Source organism: Pan troglodytes, chromosome 5 (assembly GCF_028858775.2).
Source record: "Pan troglodytes isolate AG18354 chromosome 5, NHGRI_mPanTro3-v2.0_pri, whole genome shotgun sequence".
NCBI lineage: Eukaryota > Metazoa > Chordata > Mammalia > Primates > Hominidae > Pan > Pan troglodytes.
Genome location: NC_072403.2, coordinates 39,175,635 through 39,202,399, shown reverse-complemented (window position 1 = coordinate 39,202,399; position 26,765 = coordinate 39,175,635). Strand labels below are relative to the sequence as shown.

Sequence of the window (26,765 nt, the reverse complement as noted above, 5' to 3'; positions counted from 1 at the left end):
CAGGCCAGGGTGCAGTGGTGAGATCACAGCTCACTGCAGCCTGGACCTCCCAGTCTCAAGCGATAATGCCTCAGCCTCCCGAGTAGCCGGGACTACAGGCGCGTGCCACCATGCCTGGCTAATTTTTGTTTTTGTTGTTTGTATTTTTTGTAGAGACAGGGTTTCGCCACGTTGTTCAGGCAATACTTTTTTTTTTTTTTTTTTAAGTGCTTCAGCCGCCTTAACGCACTTTACTTTTTCACTTCGTGCAGTAGGAGTGAGAAAGCCAATGAGGGGCCGACTCAAGGTTATTTGGCCAATCCAGGCCCGGAGAAAGGGGGCGGGGCTTCAGTGGGACTGTAAGGAGCTAGGAAGAGGGCTATTAGATCCCACCAACCAGCTAATGGTCACAGCTCAGAGGCGGAGCCTGGGGAACGATACCTGGACCCATCGCCAATGGGAAAAGGCAGGCTTATAGCTTTAAAGGGGAATAAATGCTTCGGCCGAACCAAGTCCTGAGCTCCCAGCGGAGGAGGGGACCTGATCTTTTAAGGTGGAATGTGGCGATGTTTCTTTAAAGGCAAAGTGGCCGAGTCGGCCGAGTATTGCCCAGCGGCACGGGCGGGGTGCCCGGCTGTGCCTTTAAAGGCGGAGGGGCGGGAGGCGGAGCGGAGGCGGAGGGCGGAGGGAGTCGGCGCAAGATGGCGGCGGGAGGGGCCCAGGTTGCTGCTCTGGCCGCCGAGTGAGGGGCGGGGGGGGCCCGGGGGCTCGCGGCCCGGTAAGCGGGGACGCGCGAGGTTGGGGGGCGCCTTCCGGGTGGGAGAAGAGGCCGAGGTGGCGCTTGGGGCGGAGCGGGGGGGGGCGGGGTCCGTTGTGGGCGGAGGTAGACAAGGGGCGGGGTCGAAAGGCCCGATAGTGGGCGGGGCACGGGGGGTGGGCCTGGAAAGGGGCGGGGCTAGAGAAGCTGGGGCGAAAGGGGGCGTGGTCGGAGAGAGAGCTTGGGGGGCATAGCCTGAGGGGAGATGGAGCAAGCGTTGGTTTTCAGTAGCGGAGCTGCCCTGCCCCCTCCCAAAAAGTGGGTGCAAAACACCAAAAAGGTAGATTTTGGAATGTCAGGCTCTCAGGTAAGTCGGAAATAGGGTATAATTCCGAAGGAAGCCACTCCAGCCCCTAAGAGCACCTTATTTCTCTAACCTCCAAGGAAAGGGCACAGGATTTGTCAGATACCTGTGTTTGCTGGCCCTGCCACTTGCTGTGTGACCTTGGATAATCTCTTAATCTTTCTGAGCTTTAGTTTCCTCATCTGTCAAATGGGGTTGAGAGGAATACCTACCTCACTGTTGTGGGGAGTTACACAGATAATGAGTGTGAACATATTTTTGAGTTGTAACGGGCTGTGTCGTTATGAGATGTTATCATTATTCTTTTCTCTTTTTCTTCCCAGAGACCCCCCCGGCCGCCCTCCTCCTTTCTTTGTTCCTGTGGCTGGGGGGGTATCCCCTCCCTCCACAACATGGAGCCATCTCCTCTGTCTCCCAGTGGGGCAGCACTTCCCCTGCCGCTGTCGCTGGCTCCGCCCCCACTACCCCTGCCAGCAGCTGCAGTGGTACATGTGTCCTTCCCTGAGGTGACTAGTGCCCTCTTGGAGTCCCTCAATCAGCAGCGTCTGCAGGGCCAGCTCTGCGATGTATCTATCAGAGTGCAGGGCCGGGAGTTCCGGGCTCATCGGGCTGTCCTGGCTGCCTCCTCCCCTTACTTCCATGATCAGGTCCTACTCAAAGGCATGACCTCCATCTCGCTGCCCAGTGTCATGGACCCAGGCGCCTTTGAGACTGTCCTAGCCTCCGCTTACACTGGCCGCCTCAGCATGGCTGCTGCTGACATTGTCAACTTCCTTACAGTGGGGTCTGTGCTCCAAATGTGGCACATTGTGGACAAGTGCACTGAACTACTCCGAGAAGGCCGGGCCTCAGCTACCACCACCATCACTACTGCTGCAGCCACCTCTGTCACTGTCCCTGGTGCTGGGGTGCCATCCGGGAGTGGGGGCACTGTGGCCTCTGCTACCATGGGCTCTGCGCGCTCCCATGCCTCCAGCCGGGCCAGTGAGAATCAATCTCCCAGCAGCAGCAACTACTTCAGCCCCAGGGAGTCCACTGATTTCTCATCTTCCTCCCAAGAGGCATTTGCAGCTTCTGCAGTGGGCAGTGGGGAGCGTCGAGGAGGTGGCCCTGTATTCCCAGCCCCTGTCGTTGGCAGTGGAGGGGCCACATCTGGAAAGCTGCTGCTGGAGGCAGATGAGCTGTGCGATGATGGTGGGGATGGGAGGGGGGCAGTGGTTCCTGGGGCTGGGCTCCGGAGACCCACCTACACACCCCCTAGCATCATGCCACAGAAACACTGGGTATACGTGAAGCGAGGTGGTAATTGCCCAGCGCCAGCACCCCTGGTTCCCCAAGACCCAGATCTGGAGGAGGAAGAGGAGGAGGAAGATCTGGTGTTGACCTGTGAGGATGATGAAGATGAAGAACTAGGGGGTAGCTCCAGGGTTCCAGTGGGGGGAGGGCCTGAGGCTACCCTCAGCATAAGTGATGTCCGTACCCTGAGTGAGCCCCCAGACAAGGGGGAGGAGCAGGTCAACTTCTGTGAGTCCTCTAATGACTTTGGCCCATATGAGGGTGGGGGTCCTGTGGCAGGTCTTGATGACTCAGGGGGGCCAACTCCCTCTTCCTATGCCCCCTCCCACCCTCCTCGACCGCTCCTTCCCTTGGACATGCAGGGCAACCAGATCCTGGTCTTCCCGTCGTCGTCTTCATCCTCATCCTCACAGGCTCCTGGCCAACCACCAGGGAACCAAGCAGAACACGGGGCAGTGACCGTGGGGGGCACGTCGGTGGGGAGCCTGGGTGTGCCGGGTAGCGTTGGTGGGGTCCCTGGAGGGACTGGCAGTGGGGACGGGAATAAGATCTTTCTGTGCCATTGTGGGAAGGCCTTCTCCCACAAGAGCATGCGGGACCGGCACGTGAACATGCACCTCAATCTGCGGCCGTTTGACTGCCCCGTGTGCAACAAAAAGTTCAAGATGAAGCACCATCTGACTGAGCACATGAAGACGCACACAGGTCTCAAGCCCTACGAGTGCGGAGTCTGCGCCAAGAAGTTCATGTGGCGAGACAGCTTCATGCGCCACCGAGGACACTGTGAGCGCCGGCACCGCCTGGGCGGGGTCGGGGCCGTACCTGGGCCTGGGACGCCCACGGGGCCATCCTTGCCGTCCAAGAGAGAGTCTCCCGGAGTGGGCGGGGGCAGCGGCGACGAAGCGAGTGCGGCCACGCCCCCGTCCAGCAGACGTGTCTGGTCCCCACCCAGCGTCCACAAGGTGGAGATGGGCTTCGGTGGAGGTGGAGGAGCAAACTGAAGGGGCAGGCTACTGGGGTGGGGTAGCTTTCGGGAAAGGGAATAAGGAGCACGATGCAAGGGCGCTGTGGCCCCCGGGTGATCTCCCACCACACTTACTGTCTTCCTTTATCTCTGTGGACTTGTATATATTCTGGAAGGGGAACCACAGTTTCACCATCGCCCTCCCATTCTACTACTCAACCCCTCCCCCCCAAGGTATTTCCAGAACTAAACCCTACCTTTCCCTCTGATGGGTACACTGAAGCCCCTGCTCCACAGAGTAGATTGCACATGGAGGGAGGGAGAGGGGGCGTGTTGAACATCCTGCTGTCACAGGGTCAGGGGTCAGGTGGTTGTAGTCTGTGCCTGAAGTCTGTGTTTGTGTTGTCGTGGAGACAAGGCCTTTGAGCCCCACCCTTGTCCTAGAACCTACCCCCTCTCAAGGATGCGCCCATTATTTCTACCCTGTCTCTCCCCGCCACCCCCGACTTCCCGTGGAAATTCCCAACTCGGTTCTCATGGAGGAGTGGGTGGAGACAAGGAGGGAGTAAGTCGTAGGAGTACAAGGTTTTTATTTTTTTTAACAGTGATTAAAATATTTATTGGTCATTTACTTGGCTTCCCGACAACCCGTGTGTTTGCTGGGGACGCGGCACAGATAGGGGGAAGCCGGAGTAATGGTTTTCGGGCAAGTGGATGCTGGAGAGCACACACAGGAGTTGGGGGGCGGGGGAGGGCCTGGGCTTGGGGAGGGCTCGAACTCGGGGCTGCTGGGTAGTCCAGGAGGGCGCGGTAAGGCTGGGGTGTCCTGGTGAGAACTGGAGAGGATCTACCCGGGTCCCTGCCTGGCCAGTGGGGAAACACCGGTTCCCCAGGCACCTTCACCTAACCAGAGCGGGGATTTCCACCGCCCCTCATGCCGCCCTTTGGAGGAAAGTGAAAGTGAAAGGAGGAAGAGGAGGCTTCATGGCTGAGGAGGTCGCAGCGCCATGAAGTCCCTGTCTCTGCTCCTCGCTGTGGCTTTGGGTGAGCGAACCCCGCGACTCATCGCCCAAGAACTAGAGGGAAGCGGAGGGAGGTGGCCCCACTGGAGCCGATGCCAGGGTGGGAGTGGGGCAGGTCACCAGACATACAAACCGCTCCTCACTCGCGTCCCTATACGCCAGGCCTGGCGACCGCCGTCTCGGCAGGACCCGCGGTGATCGAGTGTTGGTTCGTGGAGGATGCGAGCGGAAAGGGCCTGGCCAAGAGACCCGGTGCACTGCTGTTGCGCCAGGGACCGGGGGAACCGCCGCCCCGGCCGGACCTCGACCCTGAGCTCTACCTCAGTGTACACGGTGAGTCTCTAGGGACTCGCCGCCCCCCTACCTCTGTCGCCTCCACCGAAACCCCCTCCTCTTTAGATCCGGCAGTGACCTCGGGCCTCAGCTTCCCCTCTGTAAAGTGAGTCTCACTACGGGGTAGTCTGTGCATTTGAAGTTCCCCGAACGCTGCCCTTCCAGCCCCTTTCCCGGCGGTGACTCTACAGCTGCAACTTCCTTCTCTACACTCAGACCCCGCGGGCGCCCTCCAGGCTGCCTTCAGGCGGTATCCCCGGGGCGCCCCCGCACCACACTGCGAGATGAGCCGCTTCGTGCCTCTCCCCGCCTCTGCGAAATGGGCCAGCGGCCTGACCCCGGCGCAGAACTGCCCGCGGGCCCTGGATGGGGCTTGGCTGATGGTCAGCATATCCAGCCCAGTCCTCAGCCTCTCCAGCCTCTTGCGACCACAGCCAGAACCTCAGCAGGAGCCTGTTCTCATCACCATGGCAACAGGTAGCTGGGGAGGGGAGGTGGAGAAGGGTGGGTAGATTCTAAGGGTCCAGATCAGCCGGTGGTCTCGCTTTATGGACTTGAGCAAGACATTTCGCCAATCGGGGTTCAGTTTCCTTTTTCTGTTAAGAGAGGTGGTTTGGCTAGAATGAATCAATCTCTACCGCTCCTTCTAGCCCTCACCCAGTTAAAAAAAAAAAAAAACTGCAGCTTGGCAGGGGGTAGGGGGAAAGCAGGGGCGGGCAGGGGGGTTACTTTCTGGTGTTTCGAAGGGCGGGGCTTTGAAGAGGTGGGGTTTCCCGACACCAGACCTTGAGAGACTTGTCAGGTGATGCGAGGTGGGAGGGGTTCAGAAGCAGGAGCGTTTTTTCTCTGCTCTTCCCAGATCTGTATCTTGCTCTGCACCCTCAGCTTTGCGGGTCACTCTTTCAAAACCCAGCACTCTATCCCCACCTGCGCCCACACCCGGCGCTGCGGCAATCCGCAAAGCAAAGGCTCTTGCACTCTAGCGCGTTGACCTTGCCTGACAGCCGCGTGTAGGGATGTGCTGCCGCTCTGTGGTCCGCAAACAGGTGGGCTCGAGTGGGCGGATGGACGCGGCTGGAGATTGGATAGCTCCTATTGCACTGAAAGGTGCATTGCAGTTTGAGGCCCAGGGGTCAGAAGCTTTGCTAGGCTGGGACGTGGGAGGGACTGTGCAGATAATTCAAGAATGAGGAGAGTCTGACCTGGATATCTGGGAGCTCTCCCTCCTGGCAGCGGAGGCGGGGTATTCCGGGGTAGAATACCGGTAGAGTTCTTAGCTTTTCTATCTGGATTTTATGTCAGCGACACAGCCCGATGGACAGGCCAACCCCAACCAAGCCCTGCACCTTCCCTTCCCTCCACCCTCCTGAGAATTACCCACAGAACCAGGGAGACAGACTTGAAACCCACGCTGAAACCCTCACCTCTGCCTATACCTCCATTCTTAGTCTCAAGCCCCCACCCTGGCAGAAGCTGAGGAACACTGCTCTTGTGTAGACAGTAGCTCTCTCTGGTGGGGTGGAATATTTCCTAGGGCTACTGGCTCCACCGAGGTGATGATGAGAATGGTCTTTGCTTTCTGAGTTTGTTTTTCCGACTGTAAAATGTGGATACTATTTCCCAGCTGCTTTTCTTGTTGTGACTATCAAGAGATGGCACTGTGTTAATTTATCCATTGATTCAATAAATACTTATTAGCACCAAGAATGAGTTAGGACTCAGCAGTTCTCAGTCCACACTGTTGGAGGTTTCTAAAATATACTGAAACCTGATTCAATCCCATGCTTAGCTTGGCCGATTAAATCAGAATCTCTGGGGTGGCCCTGGGTGCCCTTAAGGGTCACAAAGATGATCTGATGTAGACTCTGCTCTCCAGGAGGTTCTGGGCGGATTTGCCACGGATAATCATAGTGTAAAGTAGAAAGTGAAGGACGTGCAGAGAGGGAGCCCTGGAAGTGCCCGGGTGGTAAGATTGTCTGTATTTCACAAACAACTGGGGTCAAAGCAAGGTGCTGTGCTATTTATTTATTTTTATTTTATTTATTTATTTATTTTTGAGACAGAGTTTTGCTCTTGTTGCCCAGGCTGGAGTGCAATGGCGTGATCTCACGGTCACCGGAACCTCCGCCTCCCTGGTTCAAGCAATTCTCCTGCCTCAGCCTCCCGAGTAGCTGGGATTACAGGTGCCTGCCACCACACCCAGCTAATTTTGTATTTTTAGTAGAGATGAGGTTTCTCCATGTTGGTAAGGCTGGTCTCGAACTCCCAACTTCAGGTGATCCTCCCGCCTCGCCTCCCGAAGTGCTGGGATTACAAGCGTGAGCCACTGCGCCTGCCTGCTATTTATTTATTTATTTATTTATTTTTGAGACGGAGTCTCCCTCTTATTGCCCAGGCTAGAGTACAGTTGCAGTGGCATGATCTTGGCTCACTGCAACCTCCGTCTCCCATGTTCAAGCAATTCTTGTGCCTTAGCCTCCCCAGTAGCTGGGATTACAGGCTCGTGCCACCACGCCCACCTAATTTTTGTATTTTTATTGGAGACAGGTTTCACCATGTTGGCCAGGATGGTCTTGAACTCCTGACCTAAGGTGATCCACCCACCTTGGCCTTCCAAAGTGCTGGGATTACAGGCATGAGCCACCACACCCGGCCGGCTGTGCTCTTTCTTTTCAAGCATTTCTGCTTGATTAGGGATTTAAGAAAATGAAAGCTGTTGTACTGATGTAAAATTAGAAATGAAATCTCTCCAGGGTCCAAGATCATTCATGATTTTGCTAATATACATTTATACTTGTCTTATCAAATATTTTTAAATGTTTATTGACAAATATGCTTATTTATTTATTTGAGACAGGGTCTCCCTCTGTCGCCCAGGCTGGAGTGCAGTGCAGGCTGGAGAGCAGTGGCATGATCTCAGCTCACTGCAACCTCCACCTCCGTGGCTCAAGTGATCCTCGTGCCTCAGTCTCCTGAGTAGCTGAGACCACAGGCATGTGCCACCATGCCCAGCTAATTTTTGTATTTTTTTTGTGGAGATGGGTTTTTGTCAGGTTGCCCAGGCTGGTCTTGGACTCCTGGGCTCAATCGATCTGCCCACCTTGGCCTCCGAAACTGCTGGGATTACACGTGTGAGCTGCCTGGCCCCAAATATACTTTTTTTTTTTTTTTTTTTTTGAGACAGAGTCTCACGCTGTTGCCCAGGCTGGAGTGCAATGGTGTGATCTCTGCTCATTTCAACTTCTGCCTCCTGAGTTCAAGTAATTCTCCTGTCTCAGCCTCCCGAGTAGCTGAGACTACAGGCGCCCACCACCACGCCCAGCTAATTTTTGTATTTTTAGTGGAGACAGGGTTTGGTCATGTTAGCCAGGCTGGTCTTGAACTCCTGACCTCCGGTGATCCACCCACCTCAGCCTCCCAAATTGCTGGGATTAGAGGCATGAGCCACCACGCCAGGCCTATACTTTCTTAATATACTTTGTGTGTATAGTGTTTAATTCTCACCATTCTTTTAAAATATTATGGAGTCAGGTGAGGTGACTCACGCCTGTACTTCCAGCACTTTGGGAGGTCTAGGTGGGAGGATCATTTGCACTCAGGAGTTCAAGACCAGCCTGGGCAACATAACCAGACCTTGTCTCTACTAAAAATTAAAAAAATGCTGGGCGCAGTGGCTCATGCCTGTAATCCCAGCACTTTGGGAGGCCAAGGTGGGCAGATCACCTGAGGTCGAAAGTTCAAGACCAGCCTGACCAACATGGAGAAACCCCGTCTGTACTAAAAATACAAAATTAGCCAGGCATGGTGGTGCATGCCTGTAATCCCAGCTACTCGGAAGGCTGAGGCAAGAGAATTGCTTGAACCTGGGAGGCGGAGGTTGCAGTGAGCCAAGATCATGCCACTGCACTCCAGCCTGGGCAACAAGCGTGAAACTGTCTCAAAAAAAAAAAAAAAGGTTGGGTGTTGTGGCATGTACCTATGGTCCCAGCTACTCGGGAGGCTGTGTTGGGAGGATTGCACCTTTGATGGGTGACAGAGTGAGACCCTGTCTCCAAAAAAAAAAAAAAAAAAAAAAAAAGAGTTAAACTGTAAAACCTTTAGGTCTTGTTTATTATTTTTTTTAAATTTTTTCTTTTAAATAGAGATGGGGTCTTGCTATGTTGCCCAGGCTGGTCTCAAACTGCTGGGTTCAAGTGATCCTTCCACCTCAGCCTCCCAAGGTACTGGGATTACAAGTCTGAGCCACCCTGCCCAGCCAGGTTTTGTTTATTAATTCTATGGATTTTTTTTTTTTTGAGATCGAGTTTTGCTCTTGTTGCGCAGTCTGGAGTGCAATGGCATGATCTCGGCTCACCACAACCTCCGCCTCCCAGGTTCAAGAGATTCTCCTGCCTCAGCTTCCCAAGCAGCTGCGATTACAGGCGTGTGCCACCATGCCCGGATAATTCTGTATTTTTAGTAGAGACGGGGTTTCTCCAGTCTGGTCTCAAACTCCCAACCTCAGGTGATCCACTGGCCTCGGCCTCCCAAAGTGCTGGGATTACAGGCGTGAGCCACTGTGCCCAGCCTGTGGATCTTTTTTTTTTTTTTTAACAATTCAAAAGTATGTTTCTGGATTTTGACAAACTAAGTGAAATTGCATACTGTTTTTACTCTACTGAACAATTCCATGAAGATGAGAACAGTTTAACCTTATAGGCCTCAGAAGCTAGGATTAAAAAGAACATAAAAATAATTACAAGAAGAAAAAGATTACTTCTACCTGAAGGACCTAGACATTTCTGGGAAGAAACAGCAGTGAAAGTGACCTTAATGTACATGGAGTATTTAGATCAGGGGTCTCCAATCTTTTGGCTTCCCTGAGCCACACTGGGAGAAGAATTGTCTTGGGCCATGCATAAAATATACGAACACTAACGATGGCTGATAAGCTAAAAAAAAAAAATGTGAAAAAATCTCATAATGTTTTAAGAAAGTTTATGAATTTGTGTCGGGCTGTATTCTAAGCCGTCCTTGGCTGCATGTGGTCCCTGGGCTGGAGGTTGGACAAGCTTGATAGATGTTTGGGAGAAAATGGGAAAGACAATGTAAACTGAAGGGACCTCATGACCAAAGCAAAGAGATGACCAATGATGACCACTTCTACTAGGCACAAGAAAGGGGTTCTATGTGGCTGGTTTGTAGGGTGCAGGAGAAGCCTGGAAGGGTGGGTTAGGGGCTGAATGTTCAAATACCTTGAAAGCTGGGCTTTGTTCTGTAGGTGAGAGCGAACCATCAGAAGTTCTTTTGGAGGGCGTGTTATTCTAAAAAGCCTGTTTTTATTATGTACATATTTATTTTTTGAGACGGAGTTTCACTCTTGTCACCCATGCTGGAGTGCAATGGGGTGATCTTGGCTCACTGCAACCTCTGCCTCCTGGGTTCAAGCAATTCTCCTGCCTCAGCCTCCCAAGTTGATGGGATCACAGGCACCCACAACCACGCCCCGCTAATTTTTTTTTTTTGTATTTTTAGTAGAGATGGGGTTTCACCATGTTGGCCAGGCTGCTCTCGAACTCCTGACCTCAGGTAATCCACCCGCCTCAGCCTCCCAAAGTGCTGGGATTACATGTGTTAGCCACCATGCCCGGAAAAAGCCTGTTATTTTACTTGATTCTTTTAAAAGATAGGCAAAGGTCAGATCTTTGGACTAGTGAGGAAAATACAGGTTAAATGATTTTTCCAAGTTAACCAGCAAGTCCATGACAGTGATGAAGGTAATGAAAATAGTAACAGCTAACATTTATCAAGTATTTTCTATATGCCAGGCCCTGTTCTAAGCACTTTATATGCATAATCTCACTTATTCCTCTCAACAACCATAGGTTGTAGGTTTTAATATTATCCCTATATTGCATACGGATAAATATGGGACACAAACCAGTTAAATAATTTGCCTAAGGACACACAGTGTGTAAGAAGCAGAGCTAGAGGCCAGGCGTGGTGGCTCATGCCTGTAATCCCAGCACTTTGGGAGACCAAAGCAGGCGGATCACCTGAGGTCGGGAGTTCAAGACCAGCCTGGCCAACATGGTGAAACCCCATCTCTACCAAAAATACAAAAATTAGCTGGGCACGGTTGTGGACGCCTGTAATCCCAGCTACTTAGGAGGCTGAGGCAGGAGACTCACTTGAACCTGGGAGGCAGAGGTTGCAGTGAGCCAAGATCACACCACTATACTCTGGCCTAGGTGATGAGCAAAACTCTATCTCAAAAAAAAAAAAAAAAAAAAAAAAGAAGCAGGGCTAGAAATTGAACCCAGGCCATATAGCTTCAGCCTATGCCTTTATCAGCTGACTTCCTAGGTATTTGGGATTTTTATTTTATTTATTTATTTAGTTTTGAGACGGAGTCTCACTCTGTTGCCCAGGCTGGAGTGTAGTGGCATGATTTCGGCTTACGGCAACCTCTACCTCCCAGGTTCAAGTGATTCTTCTGCCTCAGCCTCCCAAGTAGCTAGGACTACAGGTGCCTGCCCCCACACCTGGCTAATTTTTGTATTTTTAGTAGAGACAGGGTTTTGCCATGTTGGCCAGGCTGGTCTTGAACTCCTGACCTCAGGTAATCCACCTGCCTCAGCCTACCAAAGTGTTGGGATTACAGGTGTGAGCCACCACGCCTGGCCATATTTGGGATTTTTTTTTTTTTTTGAAACGGGGTTTCCCTCTTATTGCCCAGGCTGGAGTGCAATGGCACAATCTCGGCTCACTGCAACCTCTGCTTCCCGGGTTCAAGCAATTCTACTGCCTCGGCCTCCCGAGTAGCTGGGATTACAGGCATGTGCCACCACACCAGGCTAATTTTGTATTTTTAGTAGAGACAGGGTTTCACCATGTTGGTCAGGCTGGTTTCAAACTCCCGAACTCAGGTGATCCACCCGCCTCGGCCTCCCAAAGTGCTGGGATTATAGGCATGAACCACTGCGTCTGGCCCATATTTGGGATTTTTAAACAGGTAGGTGATGGGATCAGACTTGTAGTCACCTTGTTTGGCTACAGTGTGAAGAAGGAGTTGAAGGAGAGACTGAGAATAGGGAGACCAGACAGGAGGGCTGTTATAATTGTCTAAACGTACATTGATGAGAACCTAAATTGGAAACAGATGTGAGATCTGTTAGGTCCTGGTGGGGATAGCACATAGCACATTATTTTTGAGAATTTGCTTGTCTGTCATTGGACTATAGGCAATTTGAGGGCAGGGACTGCTTGTCTTGTTCACCATTCTGTCTTCTACCAGGATACCTTGAACATCTTCAGTGCTCAATAGTTGCTGAATGAATAAATGAGTCTGAGTAACTCCAAGGGTTTGCTTTTAGTGTCTGGCGGGCTTGGTGATCATTCATCAAAGACAGGGAAGTTGGGCATTGGAGCAGGGTGGGGAATGTTGCAGAGATGCTGTTGACTTGGGGTATGCTAAGTTAGGTGTAACTATAGCAAACACGTGTAGACTTACTGTGTTCCAGACAGTGTTGTAAGCACCCTTCATGGGTAGGTGTCTCTGTTATCTAAAATTGGGAACTGAATAGACTTGAGTAGCAAGAGGTATTAATGATTTAACCATCACAACACCCTCATGAAGTAGGTACTATTATTATCATCAACTTTTAATTTTAGAGATTAGGAAGCTGAGCCATGGAAAAAGGAAGTGGCCCAAGGCCATATAAATAAGCTGCAGAGGGGATTTGAACCCAGTCAGCCAGGCTCCAGGCACTTAGCCACTGCACTGTACTGCTTCAGTAGAGCATAGAGGTCTGTGCTCAGGTCTAGGCTAGAGCTGGAACCTTCTAGAGTCAGTAAATATTCTGTACAGCACCACAAGACTGACAGTCATGGCTCAATCATTGTCTTCGCCTGTAATCAAGAAAGGCCTGGTTCCTCAAGGGTGGTGCTTGGAGATAGAGTGGTTCAGGTTGTGTCAGAAGTGGCCTCGGATTCTGCAGTCCCCCGAGCTAGAGTGTGCTATGTGTTCAGAGTAGGCTTCAAAGGCCATACCCCCTCATTGCCCCTACTCACCACCCCTAGACCTCTCTGCTCACCTTCAGCCACACTAGGTGCCACCCAGTCGCAGAGCAAAAGGAGTTTGCAGGGAGGGCTAGGAAATGGTGAGTATCAGAAAAGGTGTCCTCTGAGGGGTGGGTAAACTGCAGTTTAGCCCTCCCCAATAACTGCATTTCTCTATTTTTTTCTCCTTCTTTCTCTCCCTCATGCCCCTCCCAACCCCTCATCTCCCTGTCTTCCTCAGTGGTACTGACTGTCCTCACCCACACCCCTGCCCCTCGAGTGAGACTGGGACAAGATGCTCTGCTGGACTTGAGCTTTGCCTACATGCCCCCCACCTCCGAGGCCGCCTCATCTCTGGCTCCGGGTCCCCCTCCCTTTGGGCTAGAGTGGCGACGCCAGCACCTGGGTAAGGGACATCTGCTCCTGGCTGCAACTCCTGGGCTGAATGGCCAGATGCCAGCAGCCCAAGAAGGGGCCGTGGCATTTGCTGCTTGGGATGATGATGAGCCATGGGGCCCATGGACCGGAAATGGGACCTTCTGGCTGCCTAGAGTTCAACCCTTTCAGGAGGGCACCTATCTGGCCACCATACACCTGCCATACCTGCAAGGACAGGTCACCCTGGAGCTTGCTGTGTACAGTGAGTTGGGGGACAGAGGTCTCCAGGGGTAGAGGGTGGGCACTGGATTGTGGGGACCGTAATAGGGGGAGGGATGATGGATAAGAGGGTGCCTGGGCAAGTAAGTAGAGATAGAAAGAGGTTCCTGGGAGTTAGAGGGGTAATGGGAGGCTAGAAGGTTCCTGGAAATTTGAGGGGCTTTGACATGGGTATTTCTGTGACTCACCAATGGAGAGACAGTGGGTTCCCTATTTCAGGAGAAGAAACCCAACCTTCTTTAGTTCTGAGGAAGCCAGCAGGCAAACTGAGGGTCTCTTAGGGAGGACAGTATGGACTGATTTCCCTATGCTCATTTCGTCCTCTTTCCCCAGAACCCCCCAAAGTGTCCCTGATGCCAGCAACCCTTGCACGGGCCGCCCCAGGGGAGGCACCCCCGGAATTGCTCTGCCTTGTGTCCCACTTCTACCCTTCTGGGGGCCTGGAGGTGGAGTGGGAACTCCGGGGTGGCCCAGGGGGCCGCTCTCAGAAGGCCGAGGGGCAGAGGTGGCTCTCGGCCCTGCGCCACCATTCCGATGGCTCTGTCAGCCTCTCTGGGCACTTGCAGCCGCCCCCAGTCACCACTGAGCAGCATGGGGCACGCTATGCCTGTCGAATTCACCATCCCAGCCTGCCTGCCTCGGGGCGCAGCGCTGAGGTCACCCTGGAGGTAGCAGGTAAGAGCTGGGAGCTCTGCGGAATCTGAGCCAGCACCCAGGAAGACAGGAGCTCACTCTCACCCCTTCTGCCTGCCAGGTCTTTCAGGGCCCTCCCTTGAGGACAGCGTAGGCCTTTTCCTGTCTGCCTTTCTTCTGCTCGGGCTCTTCAAGGCACTGGGCTGGGCTGGTAAGTGTCAGCCCTACCCTGACCATGACCTGAGGTTGGTGGACTTTCCCCACCTACTCCCAAAAGCCTGACACCCATCCCTCTGCCCTCCACCTCTACCACTCCAGCATCCCATCCCTTCTCAATCTTTCCCCACAGCTGTCTACCTGTCCACCTGCAAGGATTCAAAGAAGGTACAGTGCTCCACCTCTCTGTATCTTTCCCTTGTCACTTTATCTCCTCATCCTATCTCAAAACCCATGGAGGGAGGCTGCTGGTGTGGTAGGCAGAACCTAGGCTTGGAATTCACACTGATCTGGGTTAAAACCTGGCACTATATCCTAACTGTAGGACTCTTTGAGCATGCTACTTAATCTATATGTTTCCTTGGGTGTAGGGATTTTAAAAAGTTACTTAGGCAGTGCTGTCCAATAGAAAGATAATGCAAGCCACATATGTAAATTTAAATACTCTAGTAGTCACATTAAAAAAATAAGCAGAAACAGGTAAAATTAACTTAATAATATACCTTATTTAATCTAATAATTCTGGTCCCTTATCTGAAATGCTTGGGTCAGAAGTGTTTTTGGATGTTGGATTTTTTCAGACTTTGGAATATTTGCATATATTTAATATCTTTGGGATCAGACCCAAATCTAAACACAGAAATCATTTATGTTTCCTATACACCTTATACACATGGCCTGAAGATTTTTTTCCTTCTCTTTTTTTTTGAGACAGAGTCTCTGTCGCCCAGGCTGGGGTGCAATGGTGCGATCTCGGCTCACTGCAACCTCCACCTCCCAGGTTCAAGCGATTCTCCTGCCTTAGCCTCCCGAGTAGTTGGGATTACAGGCGCCCACCACCACGCCTGGCTAATTTTTGTATTTTTAGTAGAGACGGGGTTTCACCATGTTGGTCAGGCTGGTCTCGAACTCCCGACCTCAGGTGATCCGCCCGCTGCCTTGGCCTCCCAAAGCGTTGGGATTACAGGTGTGAACCGCTGCACCCGACCACAATATTTTTAATAATATATGTGACCCATCACATGAGGGCAGCTGTGGGATTTTCCACTTGTGGCATCATGTTGGCACTAAAAAAATTTCAGGTTTTGGAACATTTCAGATTTTAGAGTTTTGGATCGGCGATGCTCAACCTGTACATCCAAAATATTATTGCAACATGTAAACAATATAAGAAATTACAGGCCGGGTGCGATGGCTCATGCCTGTAATCCCTGCACTTCGGGAGGCCGAGGCGGGAGGATCACCTGAGGTCAGGAGTTCAAGACCAGCTTGGCCAACATGATGAAACCCCGTCTCTACTAAAAATACAAAAAATTAGCCAGATGTGACGGGCACCTGTAATCCCAGCTACTCGGGAGACGGGCAGGAGAATCGCTTGAACCTGGGAGGCAGAGGTTGCAGTGAGCTGAGATCACACCATTGCACTCCAGCCTGGGTGACAAAAGGAAAACTTCGTCTCAACAAAAAAAAAAAAAAAGAAAAGAAAAGAAAAAGAAATTACAGTCTTGGCCAGGTGCGTTGGTTCACGCCTGTAATCCTAGCACTTTGGGAGGCTGAGGAGGGCGGATCACCTGAGGTCAGGAGTTCAAGACCAGCCTGGCCAACATGGTGAAACCCCGTCTCTACTAAAAATACAGAAAAATTAGCCGGGCATGGTGGTGCACACCTGTAATCTCAGCTACTCAGGAGGCTGAGGCAGGAGAATTGCTTGAACCTGGGAGGTGGAGGTTGCAGTGAGCCGAGATCGCACCACTGCACTCCAGCCTGGGCAACAGAGTGAGGCTCTGTCTCAAAAAACAAAACAAAACAAAACAAAACAAATTAGCTGGGCATGGTGGCACACAGCTATAGTCCCAGCTACTTGGGGAGCTGTGGCAGAAGGATCGCTTGAATCTGGGAGGGTGAGGCTGCAATGAGCTAAGGTTGTCCCACTGTACTCCAGCCTGGGTGACAAAGTGAGACCCTGTCTCAAAAAAGAAAAGAAAAGAAAAGAAAAGAAATTGCAGCCCTTTTCCCACCTTAAATATTCAAACACAGGTGTTTATTTTAAATAGTCAGCACATCTCAATTCGGACTAGCCACATATCAAATGCTCAATAGCCTAATGTGGGTGGTGGCTGTCATATTGGACAGCGGAGCCTGAGAGGACTTTTAGGAGGATTAAGGAAGACAGTGTATCTCCTTAAGAAGATGCGGGAGATACAGCACTCAGCACAGTGTCTGGAGGGCAGAAAATATTAGCCTCATCCTTCTCCCATCATCTGTGCCCATGACAGTTTATATGTCTCTAGACTGACCACGTACACCTCAACTGCCTTTTAATATCCTGAATTCCTCACCACCTTCCTCTCTTCCAGAAAGCAGAGTGAGGGAACTCACTGCCATCCTGTGGAAGCCACCATCATCTCTGGCCCAAGCTTCTGTAGTAGCTCCCTAAAATAATACCCTATCATCTGCTCCTAATCCCTCCAATCTCTCTCCACTGAGTGGCTGGAATGCTTTTTTTTTTTTTCTTTCACTTATACAAGGGAGAATTTTTCTTTTTTTCTTTTTTTTTTTTTTTTTTTGAGACGGAGTCTCACTCTTTTGCCTAGGCTGCAGTGCAGTGGCATGATCTTGGCTTACTGCAACCTCCGCCTCCTGGGTTCAAGCAATTCTGTGGCTTCAGCCTCCGGAGTAGCTGGGATTACAGGCACATGCCACCACACCCAGTGAATTTTTGTATTTTTAGTAGAGACGGGGTTTCACCATGTTGGCCAGGCTGGTCTTGAATTCCTGACCTCAGGTGATCTGCCCGCCTCAGCCTCCCAAAGTGCTGGGATTACAGGCGTTAGCCACCACACCAGGCCCGAGAAATGCTTTTTTAAAAAACACACATCTTATGGCATTCACCTTCTTGGAGCTCTAGGACAGTGGTTCTCAAAATTTTTTCTCTCAGGACCTCTTAAAAATCATCAAGGACCCCAAAAAGCTTTTGGGTATGTGGGTTATAGCTATCAATATTTATGGTACTAGAACTTAAAAGTGAGAAAAATTTAAAACACGAGAATACATAGGCACACATTCTATTCATTGTGGGAACCATGGTGTCAATACATATCATGTAGCTTCTGAAAAACTCCACTGTACACTTATAGAATGAAGAAGGCAAAAAACTTTTTTTTTTTTTTTTGAGACGGAGTCTCGCTCTGTCGCCCAGGCTGGAGTGCAGTGGCGCGATCTCGGCTCACTGCAAGCTCCGTCTCTCGGGTTCACGCCATTCTCCTGCCTCAGCCTCCCAAGTAGCTGGGACTACAGGCGTCCTCCACCATGCCTGGCTAATATTTTGTATTTTTTAGTAGAGACGGGGTTTCACCGTGATAGCCAGGATGGTCTCGATCTCCTAACCTGGTGATCCGCCCGCCTCGGCCTCCCAAAGTATTGGGATTACCGGCGTGAGCCACCGCGCCCGGCTGCAAATAATATCTTTCTTTTTTTCTTTTTTTTTGAGACAGAGTCTCGCTCTGTTGCCCAGGCTGGAGTGCAGTGGCACGATCTCGGCTCACGGCACGCTCCGCCTCCCGGGTTCACGCCATTCTCCTGCCTCAGCTTCCCGAGTAGCTGGGACTACAGGGGCCCGCCACCACGCCCGGCTAACTTTTTGTGTTTTTAGTAGAGACGGGGTTTCACCGTGTTAGCCAGGATGGTCTCGATCTCCTGACCTTGTGATCTGCCCGCTTCGGCCTCCCAAAGTGCTGGGATTACAGGCGTGAGCCACCGCGCCCGGCGGCGAAACACGATATTGTACTAACATCTTAATTTTGTTATAAAATCTCACAAACCCCCTGACATAGTCTCAGCGATCTGTAGGGCCGAGGTTACATTTGGAGAACCCGTACTCTAGGGCCAAATCCATTCTTCTTGCCTTGGCTCACTTGTCCCCCCCACCGCCCCGCGCTGGAGCCACTGCCTAGTTCTCCAGCCCTAGATGGTGCTCGCCAGCCCTCCTCTCAATGCTCATCACACACAGGGCTATTCCTTTCCTCCAGTGAACCAAACGCCTCCCGCCCACCTCCAGGTCCCAGTCCTCTGTTCCGTTTGCCTGGTCCACCCTTGCCCTCCCTGGGTCGCAGACGAGGTCGGCCGGCCTCGTCATTCCCCGCAGACCGCCGCGCGTCCCTCTTGTGCGGTTCACCACAGTTGTATTTAAGTGATCGTGTGAGTCGTCGTTAAATGCCTGTCTCCTCGCGGATCATGGGCTCCTCGAGGACAGGAACCGGCCTGTCTGTCCACTGCTGTAACCCCGCGCCGGCATAGGGACCTAAGGCCCACTGGAGGGCGCTCATCAAGTAGCTGCTGGATGTTGACGAAGGAAGCGGCGGCGCAGCTCAGGGATCTCCGAGTCAGGACGGTCGGCCAGACCGACGGGGTAACGGGTCTAATCGTGTAGGAATAAAGCTGTATTCCAGTGCTTCCTAACGGTTCTGTCATTCCAACCCCTTTCCAAGCTCAATGAATATTCCAATCACCTCTGGTCCCTTCCAGTGACCCTGAACCGCTCAGAGAACGCCCCGTCGACACCGTTCGGGGCGGGCGCCACTACTGGCGCATGAGATGCGCTCAAGCAGAGGGTACTCCACCGGCGAGGATACACCGAGCCGACGGGGATCTCGGTCTCGGCGCCGGAAGCCTCTGAGAGCCGAATCTGGAACCGGATGTGGCTGCTTCCTGCCCCGCCCCCTGCCGAGGGGGCGGGGATCGAGGGCCCTTCGGAAAACCCGGCCGGGATTTCGGTCAGCTACATTCGTGGGTTGTGGTAGGGAGGGTAATCCCGTGGGGATGGAGTGACCGGCTCTCTCTCCGCCTGAAACGCTTCCCGCGGGAGTTTTAGCCGTGTTATTGTTGGGGAAGGGAATGTCAAATTCTGCTCCTGCCTTCCCCCAGGGGCTGGAGACTGGAATCTTTATTCCAGTTCAGTGCGGGGCGACGTGGTCTCCAGAATCCCCGAGTGTAGAGGCGGAGGACAGTGGAGCTGGGGACTCGGGCGCCTAGGTCCTGGTCCCTGAGCGTCCAGCGCTCCCCTAGTCCGCGGCCCTGGCTCCTGTCCTCACTTCCTTCCCCTTTTGGCTCCTGCTCTCGGAGCGGGCGGACGCGGGGGGGAGCGGAAAGGGCGGGAGGGCCCAGGAGCCCGGCGGGGGGGTTCAAGGGGGTACGGAAAAGCCGGGGAGGGGACTCGGTCCGGGGCCGGAGACCGACGGCAACAGCGGCTCAGGACCCACGCTGCCCCCACCCCTCCCGAGCAGGTCAGAGCCTGAGCACCCTGCGCGTCCCCGTACTCGTGACCTCCTCCTTCCCCAACTGCACCAAGGGCCCCCCTATTCCACCCTTCTGTTGCCCCCTCCCCCAACCTTCCTGCAGAACTCCCTTCCGGTCTTCTTGACACCCACCCACGTCCCTTCCCTGCCCGGTTCCCCCGCGCCTGCCTGACTCTCCACCCCCACCCCACCCCGTCTCTCCCCAGGCGCCCCCATGGCCCGACCCCGCTGATTCCTTCACTCGGCCATGCTCCCGCGGCCCCTGCGGCTGCTTTTGGACACGAGCCCCCCCGGGGGAGTCGTACTGAGCAGCTTCCGAAGCCGGGACCCCGAAGAGGGTGGGGGCCCAGGTGGCCTGGTCGTGGGCGGGGGGCAGGAGGAAGAGGAGGAGGAAGAAGAAGAGGTGAGACGCGGGTGGTGGGAGGTAGGGGGCGTATGTATTTCTGAAGTCTCCACTTTTCTCTTGTCTCTGGGTCCCTACATCTCCTCCTCCTTGCCTCAGTTATTCTCGCGCCTCCCTGGGTGTCGGCCCGTTTCTCTGCTGCGGGGAGTCCTGGCGTCTCTGTGGTTCTCTGTCAGTGTGACTCAGGACCTGCCCGCAGGAACCTGCCCTGTTCCTGCCTGGAACTTCTGGCTGGCTGTCCCTGCGGGTCTCTGGCCCTCCACCTCTGCCTGCCTGAGTGTGCCTACCTCTCTGAGCAGTGGTGTCTTGGTCCCTGTCTCCCTCCTTGTTTTTGTTTGGCGGGGAGGGGTTTGTTTCCACAGTAACCAGCTCCTCTGACTCTGGGATTGGGGAGGGAACCCTCAGATTTCGTGACCCCTCCTTCCCTCTCTCCCCCTTCCCCCCGCCCCCCCCCCCCGCCCCGCCCCGGTCCTGGGTAGAGGCCGGGAAGCCACGGTTCTGGGACCTGGAGGAAAGATCCTAGGGTGGGTAGAGAGTGGTCATCTGTTTTCATTAGGGATTAATGGTGGTGGCCAGGAGCAGGATTTCGGGCCTCAGGAGGGGCCAGAATTTGGATTTGGGGCCCCGAGGCCCTAAACTCCTAGGTCCAGATCCTAGGTGAGGGCAGGTTGACTGGCAGGGCTGGTTTTTCGGGATCGGTCGGGGGAGGGGCTGGGGCCACGTGACTCTCTGAGTCTACTGCCCCCAACCCCCCATCATCCCACTTCCCCTTTTCCTTTCTGTACTGGGATTGGAGCTGCTACCTTCGGGGGTCCCTTAGGGCTGAGATAGTGGAGGCACTACCCGAGGGACCAGGGTGAAAGGGGTCCTGAAAAAGACTAATTCTCTGGGCTGGTATAGTCCTTGGCCGGGAGGGGCGGGGCATGCGGCAGTGCCTGGACTGAGGTTTCAGCTACCCCTAGTCGCTGCCTCTGGCTTGCTGCCTCTCGCTTCCCTCTCCTGCCCTTTGTACCCTGCTTCTTTGTCGTGTGTGGGTTCAGCTCTGGGGAGAAGGGGCTTTGGGGGTCTCCAGGATCAGAATTCCTGTACTCCATCCACGCCTCCACTGCAGCCCCTTCGACTCCACCGGGGCCCTGAGGCGGCTGGGGTGGGGCTGTCTGGGCCCCAGTAGGGGAGACCTGGGGTCACCAGCTCCCCCAACCCTTCCTCGCACTCGCTGGTACTATGCCCTGCCACCACAGGTGAGGGGTACAGAGGGAGGAGCAGGGCCTGGGGTGAAGGCTGAGGGCAATGGGGGGTGGTGTGGAACTGTCTGACTTCCCCTTCCTTGCTCCTCCAGGCCCCTGTGTCCGTCTGGGATGAGGAGGAGGATGGTGCCGTGTTTACCGTCACAAGCCGCCAATATCGACCTCTTGATCCCTTGGTGAGATCATGACTTTAGCTTCTCACCTCTGACTCTTCATTCCCAGTTTTCCTTCCTCTGGCTGACTTTCTGGCCAGAGTGCTAGGTTGGAGTTCTGGAGTCCTGGACTCTGCTGTGTGACATAGGCCAAGACTTTTGCCCTCTCTGAATATCAGAAAAATGAGTCTGGAACATCTCCTGGGTCTGGGATTGTCCTCAGAAATCTAGGTGCAGAGTGGGAGAAAGGGTTGGCGATCATCTCTCTGTGTTCTCCAGGTCCCTATGCCTCCCCCACGTTCCTCCCGACGGCTCCGAGCTGGCACTCTGGAGGCCCTGGTCAGACACCTACTGGATACCCGGACATCAGGGACTGATGTGACCTTCATGTCAGCCTTCCTGGCTACCCACCGGGCCTTCACCTCCACGCCTGCCTTGCTAGGGCTTATGGCTGACAGGTCAGAGTCATAAGGGACGCAGGGTAGTGGAGTATCTGCCCAGATTTCCTAAAGCCGCAACATCCCACCAAAATAGTCAAAGCCACTGAGGGTTTGGGAAAAATGGACAGATAGATCCTCTTCTCCCCCTCAGGCTGGAAGCCCTTGAATCTCATCCTACCGACGAACTAGAGAGGACAACAGAGTGAGTGACCCCTGGTTCTTAATCTCACAGTCCCCTCTGCCCAGGCTGCAGCTTTACCTCTCACCCTTGGCTGATTCCCTTCTCCCAGGGTAGCCATCTCTGTACTGTCAACCTGGCTGGCCTCTCACCCTGAGGATTTTGGCTCTGAGGCCAAGGGTCAGCTTGACCGGCTTGAGAGCTTCTTACTTCAGACAGGGTATGCAGCAGGGAAGGGTGTTGGGGGGGGCAGCGCTGACCTCATCCGCAATCTCCGGTCCCGGGTGGACCCCCAGGCCCCCGACCTTCCTAAGCCCCTGGCCCTCCCCGGCGATCCCCCTGCTGACCCCACGGATGTCCTGGTGTTCCTCGCTGACCACTTGGCCGAACAGCTGACCCTGCTAGATGCGGTGAGACCCTGACCTCTGGCCCCTATGCCCCCTGACCCCTTACTAACCTCTCCTTGACTCCAGATCCTTTCCTTGCTTCCACCCCTTCCTGATCCAGCTCCTAGCCTCCAACACCTACCATTTTGATTCTCCCCTTTTCCCTTTGGTCGTTACCCTTCAAACCCTGTGCCCCTCTGGTCCCTTGGCCACCTGAGATCCTCAGATCCCTGATATTGGAAGGCTGACCTCACTTGACTATGAACTTTAACCTCTGACCTCTACCCTCCAGGAGCTTTTTCTCAATTTGATCCCCTCTCAGTGCCTGGGAGGCCTGTGGGGTCACAGAGACCGGCCAGGACATTCTCACCTCTGCCCATCTGTCCGAGCTACTGTCACACAGTTCAACAAGGTGGCAGGGGCAGTGGTTAGTTCTGTCCTGGGGGCTACTTCCACTGGAGAGGGACTTGGGGAGGTGACCATACGGCCACTCCGTCCCCCACAGAGGGCCCGGCTCCTGGAGAAGTGGATCCGCGTGGCAGAGGTGAGAGAGAAGATTGCCCTACGGTTGGCGGCCATGGAATGGAGAGGCCTCCCATAGCCTTAGCTCTCCTCTTTGACCCCCACAGGAGTGCCGGCTGCTCCGAAACTTCTCTTCAGTTTATGCCGTGGTGTCAGCCCTGCAGTCCAGCCCCATCCACAGGCTTCGGGCAGCCTGGGGGGAAGCAACCAGGTGCGGAGGCTGAGGCATTGGACTGGGGTGGGGGTTCCTCAGAAGGCGGGGAAGAGGGGGTGACAGAGCCAGGCCTGTCCTCAGGGCCACTTTTCTCCCTTCCCCAGGGACAGCCTCAGAGTCTTTTCCAGCCTCTGCCAGATTTTCTCCGAGGAGGATAATTATTCCCAGAGTCGGGAGCTGCTCATGCAGGTGAGAGCCTGGTTTGTGGCATTCCCACCTCTCCTTGTTCCCTACTGCTCCCCCATGTCTCTTTTATTTTGTCACCACCAGGAGGTGAAGCTGCAGTCTCCTCTGGAGCCACACTCCAAGAAGGCCCCGAGGTCTGGCTCCCGGGGTGGGGTGAGTGACTAGCGGGGTGGTGGGCTTGGGGGTGGTGATTATGAAGGGGTGAGGAGTATGTTTTGGGGGAGCAGCCTGAAGGATGGGTAAGGGAGGCACAGAGGGGTGAGGAGAATGAAATCTGTTCTCTGAGGCAATGAGGAGGGCAAGTGCGGAGGGATGGAGGGCCCTCACGTCAATGGCAGGCACTTCTGACCCTGACCCCTGACTTCAGGGTGTGGTCCCATACCTTGGCACCTTCCTGAAGGACCTTGTGATGCTGGATGCAGCCTCCAAGGATGAGTTGGAGGTCAGTGGTGTGTGTGTGTGTCATTGCAATGATGTAACAAGTGGGCTGCAGGGTCGGACAGACCCCCCCCCCCGCCCCTTGCAAGGGGCTGTAAGGCACAAATAGCTGAGTGTGGGACAGAGCCAGATCTGTTTCTGTGCCAAGTCGCCTCAGTGATCTGTAAATGGGAAACTAGAAATAGCATCTACATTGATCTGTTATAAGGGTTAAATGAATTTGTATTTGTCAAGTGCTTAGAACGTGCCTGAAACGTAAGCACATCTAGGTTTTGTGATGGGCTCCTGCTCTATTGCTAGAGTTTGTTAAATAAACAAATACTGAGACCTTGGACAAGTTCCTTATCCTCTCTGGATAAGGAATCCTGTCGAATTGGATACTATCCAGTCCTCTCATCTGCAAAGCAGACTCGTTGTCTACCTGAGAAATTCAATTTAAAGGGTCAAGTGGAGTGCTTAGGCCATGACAGATTGAGGAGGAAGGCAGGGAGGGATCAAAGAGTCAGAGAGGCTGGAGGGAAGTGGTTGTGAGTTGGATGTGGCTGTGTGTGTTTAAGAGAGGGGATATTCTCTCTCTGTGGCCTGGAAGGTAGGGTTGGAACTTTCACCCCGTCCCCATTTTCCTCGCAGAATGGATACATCAATTTTGACAAGCGGAGGAAGGTGAGCGGAGTGTCTGGGCTGGATGCTGGACTTCCCTATCCATGTTCCAGGAAGGGGAGGGGGAAAAGTCAGGGGTCCCTGAGTTTTGGCTCCTGCAGTTTGAGGGCTCCTTCCCAGGAGTTTGCAGTCCTTTCTGAGTTGCGACGGCTCCAGAATGAATGTCGTGGCTATAACCTCCAACCTGACCATGATATCCAGAGGTGGCTACAGGGGCTCCGGCCACTGACAGAGGCTCAGAGGTGACTGGCGGGTGAGGTTGGGACTCCAGGGTTCTGGCCAGGTGTGGGGGATTGGTGTCATGTCCTGAGCTCTGCCTATTGCCCCCCTAACCCAGCCATCGTGTATCCTGTGAGGTGGAGCCACCTGGTTCCAGTGACCCTCCTGCCCCACGGGTGCTTCGGCCAACATTGGTCATCTCGCAGTGGACAGAGTGAGAGATTCACTGGCTGGGGGGTGGTTTCTTGGGACTTCCACTTTTCTCTGATCCTCCCAATCTCCTGCCACTGCAGGGTTTTGGGCTCTGTTGGGGTCCCTACCCCGCTTGTGTCCTGTGACCGGCCCAGTATTGGGGGAGATGAGGCGCCTACAACTCCTGCTCCTCTGCTGACTCGGCTGGCCCAGGTGAGCTCTGCTCCTGACTCTGACCTTGACGCTGACCCTCACTCTGTAAATGTTTCTTCCTTAAACCTCCCTGCCTTCATGCCAGTCCCATGTTGTTTGTTCCTAGCACATGAAGTGGCCATCTGTCTCGTCACTAGACTCTGCCTTGGAAAGCAGTCCATCCCTGCACAGTCCAGCTGACCCCAGCCACCTCTCCCCACCAGCCTCCTCCCCTAGGCCTTCTCGAGGTCACCGCCGCTCAGCCTCCTGTGGCTCCCCGCTGAGTGGGGGTGCAGAAGAGGCCTCCGGGGGGACTGGATATGGGGGAGGGGGATCTGGGCCAGGGGCCTCTGATTGCCGTATCATCCGAGTCCAGATGGAGTTAGGGGAAGATGGCAGTGTCTATAAGAGCATTTTGGTGAGGGAGCCTTGGGATGGAGTTGGGGTGAAGGATGGTGTCTTGTTGGACTATAAATGTTGTCTGAGGTTTGGGCAGCCAAATGGAATTGAATGTAGTTTTAATTTTGACCTTTGGTTTTGGCAGTTATGTTTTATTTTTAATTTTATCTTCTAAACTCTAGTCTTCAATAGAAGCTGAAATTTGTTTTATTTTGATGGCTATTTTGCATTAGTTGCTACACCTTAAACTTTTGGTGGCCGTGTTAAAATTTCAGAATCAACCGCAGTTTCCCCACAGGGAAGCAGCTCTGTTTCACTGGGCACCATGTGGGCTGGCTTATGGGGTATAGGAAGCCACCATATTGGGTTTTCCTGTTCATTTTAAAGCCTTGGACACTAGTAACATTTTGTGGTTGGGTTCAGTGGCTGAGGGTAGAAGGATGGGAAATCATGGCTGATTGATTGCTCTTTTGGTCTCCTGTTCTGCCAGGTGACAAGCCAGGACAAGGCTCCAAGTGTCATCAGTCGTGTCCTTAAGAAAAACAATCGTGACTCTGCAGTGGCTTCAGAGTATGAGCTGGTACAGCTGCTACCAGGGGAGCGAGGTCAGAGGCCATGAGGGAAAGGCAGACTCGGGAGGAGAGTGGAGTACTTCCACATCTGGGCGGCTGTGGGGGGAACATATGTGTGTGTGCTTTACATCCATCCCCTGAACCTTCAGAGCTGACTATCCCAGCCTCGGCTAATGTATTCTACGCCATGGATGGAGCTTCACACGATTTCCTCCTGCGGCAGCGGCGAAGGTCCTCTACTGCTACACCTGGTGTCACCAGTGGCCCGTCTGCCTCAGGAACTCCTCCGAGTGAGGGAGGAGGGGGCTCCTTTCCCAGGATCAAGGCCACAGGGAGGAAGATTGCACGGGCACTGTTCTGAGGAGGAAGCCCCGTTGGCTTACAGAAGTCATGGTGTTCATACCAGATGTGGGTAGCCATCCTGAATGGTGGCAGTTATATCCCATTGAGACAGAAATTCAGAAAGGTAGCCAGCCACCCTGGGGCAGTGAAGTGCCACTGGTTTACCAGACAGCTGAGAAATCCAGCCCTGTGGGAACTGGTGTCTGATAACCAAGTTGGATACCTGTGTATAGCTTCCCACCTTCCATGAGTGCAGCACACAGGTAGTGCTGGAAAAACGCATCAGTTTCTGATTCTTGGCCATATCCTAACATGCAAGGGCCAAGCAAAGGCTTCAAGGCTCTGAGCCCCAGGGCAGAGGGGAATGGCAAAAAGTAGGTCCTCGCAGGAGCTCTTCTTCCCACTCTGGGGGTTTCTATCACTGTGACAACACTAAGATAATAAACCAAAACACTACCTGAATTCTAC

At 53.6% G+C, this 26,765-nt stretch overlaps 3 protein-coding genes across 20 annotated transcripts; all 3 read left to right on the top strand.

The window, feature by feature from the left end:
* Nucleotides 1-348: 348 nt before the first annotated feature.
* On the top strand, nt 349-3,991 carry ZBTB22 (zinc finger and BTB domain containing 22). Of its 2 annotated transcripts, none has more exons than XM_063812879.1 (2): nt 349-532; nt 1,424-3,991. In XM_063812879.1, the coding sequence occupies exon 2, from the start codon at nt 1,493-1,495 to the stop codon at nt 3,395-3,397; it is 1,905 nt and encodes a 634-aa protein (XP_063668949.1). In that variant the 5' UTR covers nt 349-532; nt 1,424-1,492; the 3' UTR covers nt 3,398-3,991. The 2 variants fall into 2 exon arrangements, with proteins under 2 accessions (XP_063668949.1, XP_001170858.1); XM_001170858.7 differs by lacking the exon at nt 349-532 and adding an exon at nt 662-757.
* TAPBP (TAP binding protein) lies at nt 3,980-18,719 on the top strand. Of its 9 annotated transcripts, none has more exons than XR_010157972.1 (8): nt 3,998-4,404; nt 4,545-4,715; nt 4,932-5,192; nt 12,997-13,395; nt 13,746-14,087; nt 14,167-14,256; nt 14,395-14,983; nt 16,005-17,327. XR_010157972.1 is itself a non-coding variant. In XM_009451014.4 (8 exons), the coding sequence occupies exons 1-8, from the start codon at nt 4,368-4,370 to the stop codon at nt 18,448-18,450; spliced, it is 1,467 nt and encodes a 488-aa protein (XP_009449289.1). In that variant the 5' UTR covers nt 3,998-4,367; the 3' UTR covers nt 18,451-18,719. The 9 variants fall into 9 exon arrangements, 8 of the variants coding, with proteins under 8 accessions (XP_063668953.1, XP_009449289.1, XP_001170532.1 ...); XM_009451014.4 differs by lacking the exon at nt 16,005-17,327 and adding an exon at nt 18,319-18,719 and having other exon boundaries at nt 14,395-14,429; XM_001170532.7 differs by having other exon boundaries at nt 14,395-14,429; nt 16,619-18,719.
* A 66-nt stretch (nt 18,720-18,785) lies between these two features.
* On the top strand, nt 18,786-26,764 carry RGL2 (ral guanine nucleotide dissociation stimulator like 2). 9 transcript variants are annotated; one of them, XM_063812877.1, is made up of 19 exons: nt 19,388-19,543; nt 19,762-19,958; nt 21,070-21,199; nt 21,298-21,381; nt 21,637-21,815; nt 21,949-21,999; nt 22,088-22,385; nt 22,654-22,905; nt 22,991-23,094; nt 23,202-23,286; nt 23,368-23,436; nt 23,651-23,725; nt 24,352-24,384; nt 24,502-24,623; nt 24,719-24,814; nt 24,894-25,005; nt 25,112-25,402; nt 25,874-25,988; nt 26,105-26,764. In XM_063812877.1, the coding sequence occupies exons 5-19, from the start codon at nt 21,643-21,645 to the stop codon at nt 26,314-26,316; spliced, it is 2,088 nt and encodes a 695-aa protein (XP_063668947.1). In that variant the 5' UTR covers nt 19,388-19,543; nt 19,762-19,958; nt 21,070-21,199; nt 21,298-21,381; nt 21,637-21,642; the 3' UTR covers nt 26,317-26,764. The 9 variants fall into 9 exon arrangements, with proteins under 9 accessions (XP_016810741.1, XP_054541670.1, XP_016810742.1 ...); XM_016955252.2 differs by lacking the exons at nt 19,388-19,543; nt 21,070-21,199 and adding an exon at nt 18,786-19,033; XM_527362.8 differs by lacking the exon at nt 21,070-21,199 and having other exon boundaries at nt 19,256-19,543.
* Nucleotide 26,765: the final 1 nt, after the last annotated feature.

Coding starts and splice junctions, on each gene's coding strand:
- TAPBP (XM_009451014.4), top strand. CDS start 4,368: ATGAAGTCCCTGTCTCTGCTCCTCGCTGTGGCTTTGG. Junction 5,193..12,996: donor TCTCATCACCATGGCAACAG/GTAGCTGGGGAG, acceptor TGTCTTCCTCAG/TGGTACTGACTGTCCTCACC. Junction 13,396..13,745: donor CCTGGAGCTTGCTGTGTACA/GTGAGTTGGGGG, acceptor CTCTTTCCCCAG/AACCCCCCAAAGTGTCCCTG.
- ZBTB22 (XM_063812879.1), top strand. CDS start 1,493: ATGGAGCCATCTCCTCTGTCTCCCAGTGGGGCAGCACTTCCCCTGCCG.
- RGL2 (XM_016955252.2), top strand. CDS start 19,803: ATGCTCCCGCGGCCCCTGCGGCTGCTTTTGGACACGAGCCCCCCCGGG. Junction 21,382..21,636: donor ATCGACCTCTTGATCCCTTG/GTGAGATCATGA, acceptor TGTGTTCTCCAG/GTCCCTATGCCTCCCCCACG. Junction 24,815..24,893: donor GTCATCTCGCAGTGGACAGA/GTGAGAGATTCA, acceptor CTGCCACTGCAG/GGTTTTGGGCTCTGTTGGGG.